This window comes from Scatophagus argus, chromosome 23 (genome assembly GCF_020382885.2).
Source record: "Scatophagus argus isolate fScaArg1 chromosome 23, fScaArg1.pri, whole genome shotgun sequence".
In the NCBI taxonomy this organism is placed as follows: domain Eukaryota; kingdom Metazoa; phylum Chordata; class Actinopteri; family Scatophagidae; genus Scatophagus; species Scatophagus argus.
The window spans coordinates 9,727,497-9,747,812 of record NC_058515.1 but is presented as its reverse complement, the minus strand read 5'-3'; the positions used below and the strand labels follow the sequence as shown (position 1 = coordinate 9,747,812).

Genomic DNA, 20,316 nt, shown 5'->3' with positions numbered 1-20,316 from the left:
CAGTGATCTTCAGATTTACTGATAGTGAGAATAATTCTTCGCTGTAGCTCCTAAAACTGCAATCAAGCTTAAGAGCCCAAAAATAAAACCCCCTTAAAGTGTCAATTAAAGGCAAATGCTTCCACTGCAGGTAATAAAGTCATGCATAGGCCTCCAGCGGCAAAAGATAGGTTTTCATTTTTGCGTGGAACTAATTTAAAAAGCATTTGTATAAAAGCTGAATCCCGTCTGAGCAGGAACTCCCTTAAGTGGCTGTAAATATAGCGTTTAAAACGTGGGCGTTCTTGTGTAACTGAAACTGGCTACTGTTCTGAAATCTGACATGGGACGTCTTGTCCCTGGACAGGACACGCAGAGCTGAAGCCAACGGGACTAAAGGGTTTTGGGGAGTGTTATCTCATTCTCTCGCTCTCACTCGCACACTTTCATTATTTGTGTGACTCAGACCACCGATTTCTCTCTTTCCCTGTGTGCATTGGGTCGCTCCACCAGTTGGGCCACTTTTTGTTAATGTGAATAGCTCTCATGGACACACACACACACACACACACACACACACAGAGGCAGTGTCCTGAGTGAAGTGATATATGGAGTGATAGGTAAGTTGGGGTCGTCAGTTCTGAGTATGGACTTTCCCAGAATGCCAGTGGGCAGCTCGCTCCAACTTTCTGACGTGGACAAACGAAATGAAACACAAGAAGCCATTGCACCATCTTTAGGAAAGCCAGCCGAGGGACGAAGCTGCTGTTGAGACATTTGTTTCTGTCTTGCTTCACAGCTAGGAGGATCATTCCTTTGTTTTGTCTATAATTACTGTCAGGAATCTTGTCAGACTTTTTTGAAAGTTTAAACTTGTCAATGGCGAAGTAAAGCAAAACAAGGTGAGATGGATGTCATACTCTGAGGTTGTTTTGAATTGAAATACGATCCACGATTGAGTGTTGGAAAATTGTCACACGAGAATCAAATGAAAAGTCGAGACCTTCAAATACCTCCTTGTTGCTAAATCTAAAATTTCCTGATTTTCCTGAAGTCACAACCCTAAAGATTTCTTTGAAATCAAAGTCAATTTCTGATACTTCTCATGGTCGGCCTAATTGCAGAAATAGCCCTTCAATCTTTTTATAGCGGCATAGTCCGCCATTCCTGCACTAAATTCAAGCCGCCTTCACCTGCATGAGGGATTGACAGGAAATGATGTTTGTAATTCTGTGTCATTGATATCAACCTTGCCATCCTACAGACACGTGATATTTAAAGTGAAAACAGATTACTTTTCAACCCTTCCTCCCCTGAGCATTTCCAAGTAGTTCTACTGCCGGCGCTGCTGTCTCAAAAACAGCAGGATCGCACAACACGGTAGAGACGGCTTTGCTTAACTCAAGTGAAGAAACGATCAACACCACTTTAGAAATAGGAGAAGAGGTAAACTGAAATTGTCATTTTCCTGGGAGGTTTCGTACCCAGTGGCAGACAGAAGTGCACAGTGAGAGCGAGGCTTCTAGAGCCAGTCTAAATGACTGTGGTGTCACTATGCTGTGGCCATTTACTTTTACTTCATAATGATAAGCTAAAGCAACATTTTACCCACAAAACACATACAAATAATCAAATTCGTCTTCAATGCAATGAACTCTTTTAAAACATTAAAATCTGATTTTTATTTCTCTTTAGTTGACATAATTTGTAAAATGCTGACAAAATATAATGATTAATGTATTTACTTGTGTGGCACTAAGTAAACTATTACACCTGATATTAACCTGTACTGTATGAGACTCGGCTTCATCTGCTCTCCCTGCACGTCAAACCATTATAGAAAATAATAACGAAATAACTTCAGATCTTCATCGCTGCTAGAGTCACACTAAACCAATGCAACTTGTCTAATGTGGAAAAGTATTGGGAAATAATATCCCATGCGTTCAGAAACTGTGTTTCACAGCATGTGTGTGTGTGTGTGTGTGTGTGTCCACGTGCCAGCCTGCAGCCCCTGCTCCTGTCTGAAGACCAATTGCATAATTATTATTAGCCCCTTCATTCCACAGCAGTGCAAACACACACACATCACAGAAGCTGCCCCATTCGTGTTAAGTTACTACATGTTGCCTGCTCTATTAAGGGCAATGCCGCTCTGCATTTAGGGGGAATAACCAGGAGTGTGACTGCACATGAAACTGAGAGTGATATGAGTGGAGGTGTGAGTGAGTATCAGTACGTGTGTGTGTGTAAATAAGGTAGAGTGTGTCTGCCTGTGGGTAGACAGACAGACTTGGCAAACACGCACTACAAATATTTATCTACGAACCTTCTGGAGACTCCACTGGCGACGCTTCACACCTTCTCCTCATCTCCACAGGAGAAAATAAAAAAATGAGTGACGGTCGTCTGGGTCTACTTTTCATTTTTATCCTCCTCGTCCTGCTCGGTCCCTCGTCTATACACAATATTTACCACATTTACTCCAAAGTTTGCCTTGCATTTGTTAATACAGGACCAACGGCACAAATTTTAAAGCATCTGGATGATGATTGTGAAATGATGTGCCTTCCACCTTTAAATCTGCATCTGTCTTTTTAATCATTACAATGTCTAATGTGATAAGGTAGCTTGTGGGGCTGCAAGTTAGAGATCCAGATATTTTTGTCGGAAACAGCTGGGAACCAAAAAAAGAGCTAAAAGTGAACAGTAAAGGCAGGAGTCATAGACATGTTCATGCCATTTTGGAACAGTGCAGCAAGACAATGACAGCCCTACATCTCCTAACACACACACACACACACCACTCAACCAATATGGATGCAAACACCCTAAAATTAAACCTGAAGTCCCCACATAAACCTCACAGTCTTTACATTTTAGATCCAATGTGCAGAAGTAGAGAGCCAAACCGAAAGAAAAATGTTTTTACCTACAAATTATGTGGACTTGCACTTGGCTGACCATTTTCAAACGCATGCTGTACAGTTTTGGGATGTTGCACGCAGTTTTAACTACACTACAGTACAAACATAATGTGACTTAGAACACAAATTCCTGCAGGTTTGATGATTACCACAAAGGCTTGCAAAAGACTCAAGAGTCTGCCAACAGATTTTGCTCTTGAAATGTTAAGAACAGTGTTGAAAAATATCTATAACACGCCAGCATGTTTTACAGTAAGCCAAGCTGTGATGCAAACTATATATGATTTGTAGTAAACTGGCTAACACATGCAAAATTACTGTGCATGTGTATATGAGGTTGATTTTCTGAGAAAGCCAAACATGAACGGAGACGCCTCGAAACAAGAAAATGATCAAAAAAAGAACAGCAACAATTAAGGCAACTTAAATGGAGACACGGGTGGAAGCGTCAGAAGACACAATAACAGGACACGCCGGTCGTGTGCGTGAGGTATGAGTCAACAGACCGCAGGCCTTTGGGAAATGAGCATGTGTCTAAGTGGAGTAGCAGGGCAGTGAGGCGACAGTGGTAGTTGGCCTTGGTTCATGGCTGCACGAGCACATTACTACAGCTTATGACTAGACAAAAAAATAAATACATACACACACAGGAGGCAAACGAACACTCGTGCAAAGAGGGAGGAAGAAGAGCAACGTGGTATTCCTCACTGAAAATTTACCCTGCCTCTGTTACATGTGTGTATCAAACAAGAGCCATGTGGACATGAAGTCCCAACATCATGTAAATGAGCAGGACCATGACGCACAGCCGATCACCAGCTCCGTGCGCGTGCGCGTGTGCTGTTTTGGATGTGAGGAGATGATTCATATTCAGATACTGCTGGACTCCAGCCTCCAGCGTCCACATCATCAGCTCTCAGCGGAAAGGAACAGGCTGTCACCACCTCGCCGTCCAGACGCGCCGAGCGTACTCATGTACTGATGGAGGCCGCACGCTCGCACACCTACGAACACCATCACCTGGTTGTTTACAACAGATGCAACACGTGCAAACAAAAACTCGTGCCACGTTTCTTTCAGCTCCCCTGGACGACAACTGGTCATGAATACAAACAATTTCATTAATGGCAAATGAAATTCAGCGGGAACATAAACAGTCTGTGTGTGCGCACACACACACACACACACCCCAACTCCCCATCTCCTCCACATGCAATTGCCACTTGTTTGTACTTGACCATGTATAGCTAATAAGTAAACAGGACAGCCGTGTGCGCATTTCATTTCCTCTCCTCTGCAGATCCGAGGCTTTTAATGCTCTGGTTAAGCTGTGTGACGTCCGCAGCGGAGGAGAACATTGTGTTAACGGCTGTGGAGAGGTGTAGTGGCAGGGTATAATTGTGGATTGAGATGCTCTCTCTCTCCGAGCAACAGAAAAGGAACATCAAGTTAGACATGCAGCCAGCAGTGCATGCATGGCTTGAGTCCACGCTGGACAGACAGACAGACCTGCAAGCGCGCACGAAACATGCAGATGCAACTTGTTTGAACGCATGTGTAGAGAAATATAAGCACGTGTGCAAACATTCACACTCAGACAAGCGGCGCGGTGCCAGATGGGTGCGGTTTCCACATCTTTTAAATTTGGCAAATGTTGCTTAGAATGGCAAGGGGGAAAAAATAACATCCTGGCAAACGCACACTTTACACGCTGCTCTTGTTGGTTTCCTGTCCTGCACATCCACACTACAACTCATCCTCCGCCGGCGACATTTTCAGGCGCACTATCTGACGGTGTCTGATCCTCAGCTGAGCTGGATTCAACATCGATTCCTGCAGCGACAGGATGTTTGAGCACAAACTGTGGTGTGAGGCCCAGGATTACTCTATTATTAACTCCTGCTTGTTTAACAGTGTGAAATTCTGTGTTGTACATGGACATATGTGTTATGATCTGCAGGCTTTGCTCTTACTCCTGCGAAGGTCAATAAGTAAGAAAAAAACAACTTTTAGATAAACCACTGACAAGATCCTGGCCAACACTCAATGAAAAAAGACATACAGTAAGAAAAATCTTACATGTCAACTAGAAAACATTAGACATTAGATCAGACTTCAATGACTAATAAATTATTTTAACTGTAAATCAACTATTGGCTAATGGGTCTCATGTGCTACAAGATAGAGACTCGTGTCCTGAGGCAAGAAATCAGCTTAATCCCAAGAAAACCACTTCCAGTCAGAAAGCCCATGTGCTTGCACACTCTGCAACACACACACACACACACACACACACACACACCCTGTGGCCCACACCAATTTGGGCAACTTAATGAAGAAAAAAAAAGAACAAAACCCTGCAAGCCACAGGAAGCTGTTAGTTCTGGCACCGAGGCCCGGTTACGCTGCTGACGCCGAGGTGACGTGGAGGTGAGGCAGCACTCTAAAGGTTAACGACCGCTCTCAGACCAATAATGACAGCGGTGAGCAAACAGGACTGCTCCTTTATTCGATCGGCACTGATGAGTTACATAAGGCACGCTGAGGGACTGTTTGTTCTCTCTCCCTCACTCACCGTATAGAGGATTTTAATGATCTCGACTACGTGTTCAGGTAGGGGTCTGTGTGAGTGTTGCTCACAGCTGAGGGTTTACCTAAAACTCTGTCCAGATTGCAAAACGTTCTGAGGTCGCTTGTCTGAAATGAAATTCTCAGCTCTTTGTCAATTTTGGCGTCCTGATCACATCGAACAAAGCTGCAGAGAGCGTGGACCCTGGTCGATGTGTGAGGATTAGGCAACCACAATGTAGACAGTGTGTGTGTGTGTGTGTCTTCAGGCTATAGTTTCCCTCCAGGCAGTCAGAGTTGAGCAATCTGTATGAAGTTAAAAGATGGCCCCATCGCTCCCATGATAATCAGTTTTTTTGCTTCCAGCTTGAAACAATATGTTCTATTCTGCAGAAAGTTCCCCAAGCCACATGTCGCAGGATCAGCTGGCTAAACCTACAAACTTTTTACGTCTTTATCCTTTTCTCTTTTTTGAAAAGCATGCCGATTCCCTGTTACTGCTACCATTAACTCAAAACCTTTGACTTCTCCGACCTTCAACCATCATGACAGGTAATTACGAACATCTGCAAGCAAACTGCTTCTGGTTTTACTTGCAGCTGTAGAAGTCACCTGTTAGTGTTGAAACAGACCAGCAAACACTGACTCTACAGTTTCATTCCTAACTTAAAAACAGAAGGCACACCGTTTATTTCCTTGACTGTTTTCAAAGGAGTTTAGTGTGTAGCAGTTTGATGACAATATTCAGAGTGTCGGACCAAACTGGCAACTTTGAGCTTGACTTGAATATTTACGGTCCACTGTACAACAACCAGGCAGCATGTGATCACATTTATTTACTTCCTGTGTCTCCATTTTCCTAAAACATTGCACGGAAGTTATTCAAAAACAGTCTTCCGGTCTGAAATGGTTCAACTGGGCATAACTCAAACATTCTGGTCGAATCAAAGCTGAGTTGGGGGGGGAATAAAAGCGGGGGATTTCATGGCAGCTCCTCTGAGAATAACTTGACCCCCTGAGCACGAGCCTTAAAGTGGATTCTCACCCTGTTGTCACCGTCAGCACTTCAGCTGACCCCGAGATCAACTCTGACCTCCTCTCATCCTCTCAACCTCCTCCTGATCCAGCCAGCCTCAGGGCGGTGCAGGATGTAACACACACACACACACACAGAGAAACACGCCGAAACCGCACGCAGCCATTTAAACAAACAATATTATAGCCAGACAGGAGTACACACACATACACAATCTCTATGTGAGAAGTGGCTCATTAGTAGACGGTAATCAGCTTAGTGCTCTCCAACGCCCACGGCTGCTAAGCTCTTTACAGACAAACCTAGTTAGGGAAGTGGCAGCCGAGTGATGCCACGGTCCCCCCGAAGCCAGTGAAACACACACACACACACACACACACACAGATCAAGGTGGAGACATGGGGAGAAACACTGTGGAGATGTTGACATGAAGACAATCACCTGGGAGGGATGGGTGGGTGGGATTTACATGGGAAAAGGAGACAGACAGAGTGGGGGGTGGGGGGGTGTTAAAGAGGCCGGGAAACAAATACAGAGTGAGAAGAACGCAGAAAATGGCACACACACACACACACACACACACACACACAAAAAAAACTGAAAGCAAAAAGAGAAGCTCAAATGTTTCCCTGGAAGAAAGTGTGAGGAAGGAGGAGGAGGAGGGAAAAAAAAGAGCGAACAAATAAGAAGGAGTGTGTGTGAAAGGAGGGAAACACTCCCTCCTCCTGCTCCTCCTGTGCCCTCAGTAACCCCAGTGGGTTGGTGGGAGGCGGTGGTGAACGCTCTCCGAGCCCGGCATACATCCCATACCACAGCACACAATCAGCACTCTGTAGCCAGGATCACACTCGTACAGCGAGCTGGCACACTGCCGGGCTAACACACACACACACACGGAGGTATGTACACATACACATACACATACACACACACACACACACACACACACACAGAGATCCAGGATAGATAGGAGACATACAGTAAAGGAAGTTCACGTCAATGTAACCTAAAAAGACCCAACATAAAACTGCAAATAGCAACTGATCCCATTGTCAGTTCTACAGAAGGTTAGAAAACTGTGTTAAAACATCTCACACAATTTCCAGAAGGTTATGAGATGGTTTAAAATTGGCTTATCCTGTCCATCGAACAGCCCTGATCCAATCAATCAATTTTCAATCAGAAAAACAGAAAACCACAAAACGTCACATTTGAGAAGCTGCAGTCGGGCGACTCCTTCAAAAGGGACACAAACGCAACCGCACAGACGCAAATCAACGCAGTGAGAGCTGCATTTACACATCCGTGCGAACAGAATCAGCAGGTGCGCCGCCTAAACCTGAGCGCTGAAGCCACGGAATAAGGAAGCTTGTTGGCAGAGATTTTCTTGATGCAGATAAGCCCTGTAAGTTATCTGATCTATCTAGATTAAATCATGTACAGTTTATTATATCTAATGGATGGCGTCAGTCCACAGCGACCTTACAAGAGGTGCATTCATTCATTAATTCACAGCTCACACGCCCAGCTGAAAGCTCCTTAATCTGTGGAACATGATTATGAGACATTTAAAAAAAAGAAAAAAAAAAGAAAAGAAAAGTCTGGTGTGAAAATAAAGAGTCCAGTGAGAGGAGGAGAAAAGACAGGAAGAGGAGGAGAACAAAGAGAGGTTTGGAGAACGGAGGAGAGAGGCATGGTGGGGCAGAGGGGCTTTGTTCAAAACAGAATGAGCAAAACAGTATTGACAAAAGAGACAGGAGGTGTGTGTGTGTGTGTGTGTGTGTAGCTGTAGTCGATGCAGACCAGAGCCAGGTCAATGAAGGTTACTTTGGCCATTAGTTGAGGAGCTTTTGGCTGATCCCTGCTTCCTGAGAGGTGATTGGCTCAGATGATCTCTCTCTCAGCTTTGTCTATTAAGAGCAACGCAGCCTTGAGAGTTGTGTGTCCGTGTGTACGTCATGCGTGTGGGTAAGCATACAATAAGACACTTTTTTTAATGCAACTAAAGAGCTCTGAATCGAAAAGCAAGCACGCCCAGGTGTGGCGATCAGATGCTTTTCTGTCACGTCTGGTGACAAGTACAATGGCTGAAGCACACACACACACACACACACACACACACACACACACACACACACACACACACACACAGAGTCTGTCCGGCGGCGCCTCTTTGACTGACTGAGCTGCCAATAGAATTCATTCCCCCGCCGCTGTGTTCTTGCATGTGTGTGTGCGTGCCAAATGCATGTGAATAAGGCACTAGTCAGTCAAAACATGACCAGAGTACTGAGCCATTAGCTGAGGTTTTACTACCTAATTACCATTTGTTCAGCCGGGCAGCTCACCAGAAACACACACAAAAGGAAAAGGACCGCGGTGGAGCTCCTGCCGAGGAGCCCTTGAGCAAGGCGCCTGAACCCCAAATGGGGACATGGGAAAAAAGGAGAGGATTAAACTGTGAAAAAAAGCGATTAATTTGAACAAACAAGCAAAAAAAACCCCTTCAAATTAAGACGAATTTGCAGCCCAAGGAGAGTGAAGTTCACAGGGACTTAAGAAGCAGCTCCTGTTATTGTGTGTGTGGACAAAATGTCTTCACAGGATGTATTTTATTGATTTGGTTTATTATCAAGAATCTTCATTTGTGTGTTTAACAGCATAAGATACATTTTAGTGTCTCACATTTCGTCATTTCAGGTTTGGGTTTAGGACTGTTGGCCTGACAAAACAGGCAATCCAATCACGTCAGCTTTATAGACAACAAAATGAATGGGAATAACTAATAAATAAATCAGCTGTTTGATCTCCACTCTGGTCGCTGTTGAGTTAACCTGTATTTGCTTTGCAGGCAGAGTTGTGACTTAACAAGACGCGTGCACTTCTGAGTTGAAGTGTTTAACAAAGGAGTGTGCGTACGGATGCGTCTGTCACAGTGGGGCCAGCGTATACAGATAAGAGCTGGTCCTCATTGGCTGGCTACACACACACACACACAAACGCACACCTGATCCTATGAGCTGATCTGTCCGTCTTCAGGCTCCATGTGATGAGCTCAAGAATGAAGCCACTCAGGTCCGTCGCTCTCAACCCGACCTTGTGAAATACGTGACACACATCACGTCTGCCGCCATCAGTGAGATCACGCCGAGCAGAAGCATCCAAGTGTGTCAGTGTGTGTGTGTGTGTTTTAAAAAAATGGCATGTGGTGGGAGATGGGCAGAGCCGCCTGATCAAGGTTGTGTGAAGACGAGTGGCTGAAAACAAAGAGAAGAGCAAAGAAGGAAGGAAGACGAGAGACAAAGACGTCAGCAGCAAGTTTTCTTTAGTTGTAATCGCCAAGGCAACAAACCGAATGTCAACCTCAAACTTTCTCACCTTCTTACACAGTTTTAGTCGTGATTTTTCACTAAGATAATTACATTATTACCATTAGTATCTGTGTCCTTCACCTTTCACTATTCAGTCCCCCACACACCTGGAGCTTCTTCTTTCAGTGATTTCCTCCGTGATTCCTCATCGCTGGAATCTTATACACAATTTACACCTCACAGAAATCAAGTTTGTTCCATCAAATTTTTTAATGGTGGGCAGCTCTAAATATTAAAGCTACCCATAAGACCTCAGTTCCTGTTGCCGTGGAGACAAAGGCATTCTGTTTCAGAACACTTTGTAGTCGCAGATGCGAACAAAGCATGGCACAACACTTGTTTGCACTTGTTGTTGGCGACAGAACTTTTAAGCTCTTCGGCCGGATGTTTCACGCCGAAGAAGCTCTTTGAGAGTCGCGCCAGAGCGAAATGTTTTAGTTAATCACACCTCACACCTCACACACCTTATCGTTTCTCCAGCCCTTTGCTTTCCACACCTTCTCTCCCTTTCTTCTTCCCAACATCCATCTCCTTTCAATTCCAGAGAAGCGTCCTCGTCCATTCTCCGTGCTCGCCGGTGTTTTCAGCTTCAGTGTTTGAGTGTCAACAACTCTTTATGAAAAGGCCTTTTGATGTCTGCTGAAACGAGGTAAACAGTAACAGTATGAAAGCAAATACGCAGGGACGGCGGTCAATATTACGCACGCACGTGCGCCACGTGCAGAGGGAGAAAAATTTTCCATCGAGACAGAAGAAGAGTTATAATTCAATACTGATTACAGATGATGATCCGATGAGAGACATTGGCAAGTCCTGACATCTCATCCCTCTGAAGGCACCACGTTTCCTTTAAATGACACCATCAGTTCCTACTCATTAAGAAGATAAATTAGATTTTTTTTTTTTTGTCTCTTTTTGGAGCTGTTGGATTTCCCAGCACAGGGAAGACGTCTCTGGTGAAGGAGAAAACACGTTCATCCGGGTTCAACTTGGCAATCAAAAAACAAGGGATTGCACATTCGAGATCGATGACTTTAAAATGTGACGGCCGTGTGTCTTTACCCGGTGACTGCTGGAACGAACATACTTCCTCGCAATAATATAAGCTCCCGTCAGGTGTTCTGATAAGCCTTTGAAATCGCAGATAAATCAGTCAAGCCAGTCTTCCTCGATCGTATTTCATCGTTTCACTTGTACCTGAGCTGACATGCCTGCACCGGTGCAGCTATTCAAACCTGCTGCCAATTCTGAGGAACGTTCATGCCAAAAGCCAGGAGTTTGTTCACTTTGCTGAGCTGAGAACACACAAAAAAATTGTCCTGATACAAACAAAATAGTTTCAAGGTTAGAAGAGAAGCTTTTTCCACTTCAGATATCATGAAGGAGAAGCAAAGACTCTGACCCAAAACATCACTACACTAAGCTTACTTCACAGCATCTGTTTTCCAGGTGTTTTCCAGCCCTGTTGTGCAGTGGCTGTTACTTATTTAGCAGGTTATTTTCATACACTAGATCTTCCATGATGCCGTCAGATGTGGCCTCTGCTTTGGCTCACACAGGTTTGAAGAAAAAACATGCAGCTGATGAATTCTGCTCAGTGTGTGCGTGTGTGTGGCCGCTTCGAGAGTGTGTGCACGTATCAGTGTTCAACTCAGATTACGCCTCCGGCCTTGTGCTGGACGACGCTGCCGCCGCCGCCGCCACTGCTCACGCTGATGACCTCATCACGTGGTCCAAAACGCCTCAGCCTTCGAGCCTCCTCCACACGTGTACACACATAACCTTCAAGACTCCCTGAAAACCCAAACTGAGGAGGGTTGGACAGACCACCCAAACAAAGCCAACTGGACTTCAGAGAACTGCATGTCCTTGACTTCAACAAAAACAAACTGCCCCCTCCCCCCTCGAAATAGACCCTGTGCTTTCTCTCTTCCTCCATTTTGTGATATGATCCAAAGAAACCTGAGGAGCACAGAAATGTGGCTTTCGTTTACTCATACGGACGAGTCAATGCATTCAGGCCTCTCTGCCGTCTTGGCTGTCCTGCATCTTCCTGTGAGGGCAGATCAGTTGTGTAATGCTGTAATTAGGCTAATGAAGAAAGCACGGGTTTGCGATGTGTGGAAATTGGAGCTAATTGCCATCTTAATATGGATTATGCAATCATAAGATGCAGGGGTGCACCTCCCACCTCGCCCTGTTTTTCACATCCATACAGTCGATTATACAACAGTCGAACAGGAAAGAGCTAATGAGTAGTTAAAATGTGAGACTGTGAGGGTCAAATTAATAGAAAAGAGCTGCTGGAAAATAAATATATAAACTGAAAAACTTGCAAGATTTATATATGAACCTCGGTTTTGTCCTCCATGTGTTCACTCCTTCACATCTGTGTGCATGGATGTGAGCAGATCTGTGTGTCACTGTGCTGCTGCACTGGAACAAACCAGGTTAAAAAGGCACAACAGATAAACATCACACACACACACACATTGTGCCCTGAGCCTCACCCTCTTTGGGGGTCATGTGCCGTCCACGTGGTTCTGCATAGTGGTTTTACATAACTCTACTAGTGCTGTTAGTGTTGCCCTGGATGACAACCAGCAAGGAAAGCAGCATAAGGAAAACTGTGGGTTTTTACATGCACAAGAATGAATGAATATGTTTGTTAGAGCGTGGACTCATTAAATACAGTTTTCTTCATAATTTAATAACAGAATAATTAAAAGGGCAGTTCTGATTTACGACAGCTTGAGTCTTAATTTCCCTGACTTGTCTGATCATGTGAACGCCTGCGCTTCTCTTCCCATCATCGAAGTGACGCTGTCATCTTCCCAAATCATCACCATAACTAAAAAGCTGAAAGAAGACCCACTTGTAATAAACCAAAATAAACCAAAACCTATAAAACTGTCATTCCCCAATGTTAACAACTGCAGTCAAAGTCTTTTATTTCCAGTTCGCAGAGAAAGACAAACAGACAGGGCCTGTGTTTCGTGTCGCTTCCAATGTGGAAGACGGACGCGATTTGGTTGCTAAAGAGGATTTGGCCGTGTGTGAACGTTTACATTTTTTCCTGGCCCTCATGGAGGTGGGATCGTGCCAACCAGCCGCCAACTGGATCATGAAGCCCAGAAGTGCAACCAATAAAATACTAGGAGGGGTCAATGTCAACATACGTTCACATATATGCAGTTAAAGCTTGTCATTTTGGTTTATAAATGTATATTTATAGAAGTTTTATCGGATGTTACTGATTCATACTTTCTCTGTGCTTTAAATCTGTATCTGACAGTTTAACTTCACTGCATTAACGCACATTAATGCACAAACTGACTGAAAGCAGAGAATATTTTTAAAAAGTTTTAGACATTAAGAGGGAGTTCACACACACACACACACACACAGACTGTAGATATTTATCTGGTTAGTCAGGTATGCACGAGTTTTGCCCAATTAGCCAACAGTAGACAAATGTAAACAGTCCCGCTTCTGTGAACGGAAGCAAGACAAAATTTAGTTTAGATTTAAAAGCACTAAATTCATTTGCAGATTAAATCTAAATGTGTGTTTTTTTTTAACCGCACATCCAGGCTAAAGGAATTTTAAAGGGCTACAGGTTATTTTGAGACTGGCATACACATCCCGCTCCAGATGGCAAAGAAATAAAGTTAAGGGACAGCTGGGATCGCGGATAATAAAATTCTCTCACATGGTTTTCCTGGAGGAGACTGTGGGAGCTGTGGCGGATTTAATTTAAATTAACATTTTGTCCCGAAAATCCTCTCCACTTCATAAACGACTTGTTTCACTACATTCTGCTGAAGGTCACGACACTCCTCCGTCGACACGCACACACAAAGATCCACACAGCTGAGGGAAGCCTACACATTGCAATCAGAGTCTCCCACACTTTGGCAGAACTCGACACTCATAAAACGCAGACCATCAACACAGACAAAAAGACATGCAGAAAACTGTAGGTGTCACATTTGTTGCAGCTGATTCATTCTGATTTCATTTTATTTCCTGAAGGACTAAATTTTGGCGTTAAACTGCTCCCCCTACGTTTCCTCATTATATACACCATGAGAGGTTATTTTTACATGGTTACATATTACACAACCAGTGTCAATTAGGATTGTTCTTGGCACATGTCCCACTACTGATGTTCAGATTTAGCCTTTAGGCTCTCCGTGCCAAAAAGTACACACCCCTGAGACACACACACTCTTTTCCTATACAAGCTGGTGCCTGTTGGGGGAAAAGTCCCTGTAATTACAGCAGATCAGAAATCTTAAAAAAAGCACACAGGATCCACGCAGACAAGATAATTAATCGTTTCCAAACTGTATTTTGTTTATAGTAACAGATAAATTGGTCGCCATGTACATTGCATTTGCATCTGCATTTTCTCCTTTCCTTGTTTTTTTGTCTGTCTCTTCCTCTGGTTGCCATCCGCTCTGCAAGCAAAGGGAAAATTTCTCATTGCAGCACTGAAATCTATTTTTAAGTGTCTCTGCAAGCATTTGAAAGGATGAAGTGAAACGCCATGCAATCAGGGAGGAGGACAAAAGACCTAAAGACAAGAGAGGTTTTCGTGAAGAAAAATCTTGAACAGCAGTATGTGTAATGAACAAAGGAGGGGAGGGAAGGAATTTCAAAAATCCATCAGCCTAGATGTCGAAAGAGGATGGCCATAGGATGTAGAAGTAGAAGAAGAACTCATCAAACAGAAAAACAAAGAGACAAAGACAGCAATAAAGAAGAAAAGAAAGTAAGAAAAGAACCGAGAAAGCAAGATAGAGAGCCCACAAATTATGGACTGCAAGAGAAAACAGATTCAGGAGAGTCCACTAGTTTTGGGGCTTGGCCCTGCTGAGGCTCGCCAGCCCACCGCGGCAAAAACACTCGAACAAAAGGATCATTTATTGGAGGAGGAAAGAAGGAGGAGGCGGAATGGAGGGATGAAAGGAGGGGGAACACTGTACAGAGGCATTTGAGAGCTGTGTGAGTGAAACACTGGCCCCCATCTCAACATTCACAGCCAATGTGTAACATTCCCCCCACGTTGCCCCGCTGACATACTCAGCAGTCAGAGCCCATATGGTACCACTGTGGTAGCATGCTAGCATTTATATTTAAAATACACTCGACAACGCCGCCTGCTTCCACTGACCTGGCCTCCATTTCCCAATAAAACCAACACAGCGACGTATGGGGATGCAGACTGATGGTTCATTTCCATCTGTGGAATCTATGAAAACCAACTGTTGAGCTCAGCCTTACTGAGCTCACCACAAGATCCCATGATGAATTTTGTTAATGCCTTACATTTTTTTTTCTTTTATTAAATCCAACTGTGGAACCGAGCTACGAAATGTTTATCGCAAAAACCCACAAGCTTAAAGTCTAACACAGTCCAGGATACAAATCATGTGAAGCTCACAGAGCTACGTAAACAACAAGGCCTGGTCAGATGCATTCATCACAAGAGCCCCACTGTGGAAGGTGAAGTAAGACTACCAAGTGTTTTACTGAGGCATATAAATCCACATCTCCATTTAAATGCTGCTCTATATGCTTAAACTGCAGGCGTCTGTTTCTTAACAACCCAATTTAGTGCAGACAGTGGCTCAAAGAGAATGTTTTTCGATGAGGAAACGTCTCACAGTGACCTAGTTGAGGCATTGTTTAACTGGTGGTGGTCCCCCACAGCTAGAAAATTGCCCGACACAGGAGGGAAAAAACGTAAATACAATGAAAATACATCATTTGCCCTTGCTGACCTCCCTTTCTAACAAGAAACGGCAAGTTGTTACAGTACAAAAAAGCTAATTGTAAAACAGTTTTTAACCCTGTAATAGGCCACACTAAACAAAAACAGCTTTCTGCTTGAATTAAGTGTATGAATCATAAAAAAAAAATTACTTTTATAGCCAGGTCTACAAACCTGGCAACCTCACTTGAATTCCTGGACACATTTTTTTCATAAAATCATTATAATGTGAAAGTTCTAGGGTTTTGGAAACTCATACGACAACATAAAATCTGAGAAGTTATTCATTTCTTTTACTCACGTCACATTGGAGGATTGAAATTTATTGAACAAGGACTATCGTGCATTTGCAACATTGAAAAACAGCTGCTTGTCACATGAACTGAACCACCATGACAGCACGCTAACAACAGTTTCACTTCGACTGGTGGATGATTTGAACTGCAGAGATATGTGAAATCAGCAAACTGTGTATTTCTGCTGAAATTGTACCATTTCTGGATCTATAGTTAAACATGGTGGTCCAACTCACCAGATATTTCTTCTCTACTTATTTTATAAACTGTGCTGCTTTGCTGGAGTTTGGAATCCACCAAACATCTCACCACCAGTCGAACGAACTTCTGCTGCTGTTTTGATTAACCCAAACTGTCATTTTTTTTTAGTCTGTTGATGTTATTTTGAAATACCATAATGAAAAAAGTACATTAAATTCTATGTAAGCTGCGTGACACAGGGGTCTTCTACTGGGTAGTTACTGTAAACAAGCATTGTGATAAGCTCTGTACGGTCAAATACATATAAAAACTATCCGCTGAATCTGAACTCAATGAAAGGAAAAACTGAATCGAGTTATTCCAATCGGTTGTTTGGCTATTGACATCTTACATAATTACACAAGATAAAAAACAACAACAACAACAAGCTCCAGAGAGGGAAATCTAGTCATGAACTGTAAGAGCAGAGGATCAGTATCTCTTACCGTGGACTATGCAGACAGTCAAACAAATCAAATTGACGTCTATATTCTGATCTGGCGTCAGGTGAAGTTTCATTACAAACATAGATGGAGGGGGAGGCTGTGCTAATCTTGAAAGCCTATTCTTTTCCCTCTAGATAATGTGACAGAGCAAAAGCAAGAAAAGAACGGTAGACAGCACAAATTGAACAAAAATGCTTAGATAGAGAAATCACAGTAAGGAAAACTAAAGAGACTAAACACGGTAAAACATATGTTTTAAGACAGTAAAGGCAACTCTTACCTTTTCCCTCCTTGTTTCCATTCTGATGAGTCCGCAGCTCCTCTGATTTGTAGAAGTCGATGCTGGCATAAGTGTTCAGGCTGGAGTTGCTGCTGCTGCTGCTGCCAACGGCTGCACTCACTCCACCGACCCCAGAACCTCCACCCAGTACAGAGAAGAGACGAGAGGGGGCCTGGATACCTGAGGGTCCATCCAGGTCCAAATGGGGGCTCTCTTTATTGGCCAGGTCCAAGTCTATGTAGTTAAGGCCTTGCTCTGTGGATGAATTCTGGGTGTTTGTCGGAAGGGACTGCTGTCCAGGGAGGGCAAACTGAGTGGGGTTATCTGTCACAGCACCATTCCCCCAAAGACGGCGGGCCACAGCTTGGGCGTGTTCTGGAAAGAAGGAGGCAGCAGACGAAGAGGAAGTAGAGGTAGAGGTGGGGAGGGAAGGTGAGGCAAGGAAGGTTTCTGAGCAGTGCCTTCTGCGTCCTTGGGGGTCAGCTCGGATAACTTTAGCCCCGTGATCTGGGTTGGATCCTGTTTTGGATAGTGGGAAGTCTAGACCCTGTGATAGCGATGAAACAGAAGAATCAGTCCTCGTGGGGGAAGGGGCTTTGGGAGAGACACTGGTTGAGGACCTAGGGACGGTGTTGTTGTTCAAGCTAAAGACCATCTCTGTGTAGTCTCCACAGGATGTTGGGGACTCAGACTCAGTCACTGATGGAACACTTTCTCTGCTTTTCCTAAGTGGTGCCTCAGCAACTTGGGCCCCCTCTTCCTGAGGGCTAGCAGTACTCTCATCACAGGCCTTGGGGGCATGAGCAAGAGTTGAGGGCGTGGGAGGGGTGTGGAAAGAGGGGAAAACTAGTGGCGTAAGAGAGAGAGGTGAAGGGGAGGGAGAGGGACCCAAGTCCATGTTGACATACTCAGAGGCAGCTGGGGAAGTGATGGGGGCAGAGGGACTACGGGAGAGGGGGATAAAGTTGCCTACGCAAGAAGTTGGTCTGTGTTGAGGATGTTTGCTGTTTGAGCCATGAGCCAATGATAAACCATGCCTGAGACCCCTGCCGGACCCTCCTCCACTCCCAGTATGGCTGAACTTCTCCCCCTTAAACTCAATGCTTACATATTCCCCAGGGCTCTTAGGTTCTGGGGGCAGGGGGTTCTCACGGACTCTAGGAAGGGTGTTAGCCTTGGATACATCAACAAACAGGCTAACTGGTCTGCTTCTAGTATGGCTACCCTGCTTGGACAATCCACCAGAGCCCCGTCTCTGCTGGAGCTTACTTCTATCTTTGGACTGAGCTGCCCCAGCCATGGTGCTCACTGTCTGGGTAGCTCTGTCCTCGCTCTCTCCAAGGCTCTCACTGCTGGCTGAGCTGGAGGAGTATGAGGAGGAGGAGAGTGACAGGTGGCGTCCAACCATTGAATTACCTGCTGACGATTGCTCTTGACACCCTCCCATAGTCCTACCTACACTCATTCCCCTACTACAATTGCCATTGGGCCTTCTGCCTCGTCCAAGTCCATCGTCAAAGTGTCCACCAGTTGGGTTGTGTTTGTAAGAACGGGGAAGGGAATAATAAGAATACACCATCTTGGGGGCTTGCTGCTGAGAACTGGTTTCCAAATGATCGATGTGGTCAGGAGGTGGGGGGCTACCGTTTACACAACGTGCACTGATTGGAGACATGTTCATATAGTCACTGCCTGCCCTGCTGTCAGCACTGCTACTGCCCACCCAAGCAACACCAGAGAGACCTCCACGCTGGTCAGGAGAGCAGCTGCTATTGGGGGACATTATCATATAGCCATCAGAAGTTGGTGGAGGCCTAATCTGCTGTGGAGGCGACACGCTGTTGTTAGGGGTCATGGCCATGTAATCATCAGCAGGTTTGGCATCAGAGTCTGGGACAGAAACAGCCAATGACTGGGACAAGGACACTGGAGGCTGAGTGACGCCAGGTAACATGGACATGTACCCATTGTCCACACCTAAATCTACACTTCCACTTGTTCCTCCACCACCTTCACTTTTGAACTCACCCGCCACATCCAAATACCCCCCTCCTCCCCCTGCTGATCCACCACCCATGAGAGATTCCCTCTGTGTAGAAGAAGAAGTAGAAGTGAAAGACTCGCGGCTGGTGCTCCTTGACATGATGGCATAATCAGCTGAATCTTCCTCTGCTGGTTCCTCAGCTCTGCGCTGTCTTGGGGCCAGCCTCTCCAGGGCCATCGGAGGTAATGAAGCCCGCTTGCTTAGCAACCTACGCTCAGCTTCACATTCACGGCTGGAGGAGCGCCGCAGGACTCTCCTGGTCTGGGACTGAGAGCCACAAGTTGGTGTTCCTGGTGCTGGTAGGGAGCTGGATGTTAAGCTCCCTTGATTACTGTTGCTACTACCACCACCACCACTACGTTGGCCCATCAGGATATAGTTGGCTCCCTCCTCACCAAGTGACTGGCTCCCAGCGCTACCAACAGAGCTTCCAGGGAGGCTAGGGGAGGGGAGGAGAGTGTGATCCCCAGGACTAGAGCCATACTCGTCTGAAGAGCCATAGTCACTGGGTGAGCCCGAGATAGATGTGTGATGGGAGGGGACACGACTGTAGGCACCAGACGCACCAGCACCAGTGGAGGACGCTATGCCTCCAAACTCAGAGCCATGCCCAGAGCTAGAGGAGAGACTTGGAGCTGGGGAGGGTGCTGGGGTGGAGATTGAGCGCATCAACCCAAGAGGAGTTTTAGCAGCTGTGGTAGGTGCTGAACGGGCTGACTTCGACCTGAGGATTGGGGTTGTGGAGCAGGAGCCATTGGTGGAGGGGCTGGAGCTCGGCCCTTGGAGCGGTGTAGTTCCTGCCATCCCTTCTTCAACCTTCCCCCCATCACTGGCAGTGCGAGACCTTGGAAAGCTATGCCGTGGGGTTGGAGAAGCATTGGCACTGCTGACCCCTGCTCCACCATTAGCTCCTCCAGGAGGCTCAGTTCGGGGTCGGCGGGTGAAGCCTACCTGGCTGGGAGGAGGGTTTGGGTGGTGGCGGCGTGAGGGAACACTAATGGGGTTGGAAGCAGTAGCACCTCCTCCAGGGCCGGAGTTTGACTGAGATTTGCTGCGTTGCCGGAACTCTTCGCTCAGGGCCTTCATGGCTTCCAGCAAGGTTTCATGCATGTTCTGGGCCACCACTGAATCATCTACCTAAGATATGACACAGAAACCCTCTCAGACAAAAAAAAATAAAATAAAATATATATCTAAAAAAGAAATAATCAAACTATTTTTTTAAAGAGAATCTTTAAATTGTGGGCTCAAACTGGCTTATTTTACTTTTGTTTAAGTTAATTTTTACAATCTAAAGTGTTCATGTTAAGGTACTAAAAAAAATACCAAATTACAGTGTCTCCACTGCCT

The 20,316-nt window shown here is 45.2% G+C and overlaps 1 protein-coding gene across 6 annotated transcripts in view; it reads right to left on the bottom strand.

Moving 5' to 3' along the window:
* si:ch73-335l21.1 (insulin receptor substrate 1-B) overlaps window positions 1–20,316 on the bottom strand; it is a 39,705-nt gene that overhangs the window by 8,570 nt on the left and 10,819 nt on the right. For 2 of the 6 annotated variants that reach the window (XM_046380386.1, XM_046380389.1), the window contains exons 3-4: window positions 16,923–20,103; window positions 10,527–14,344 (exon numbers count right to left, since the gene is read on the bottom strand). In XM_046380386.1, the coding sequence (XP_046236342.1) occupies window positions 14,160–14,344; window positions 16,923–20,103 (3,366 nt within the window). In that variant the 3' untranslated portion in view covers window positions 10,527–14,159. The other 4 variants (XR_006842372.1, XR_006842374.1, XR_006842373.1 and 1 more) reach the window with 4 other exon arrangements.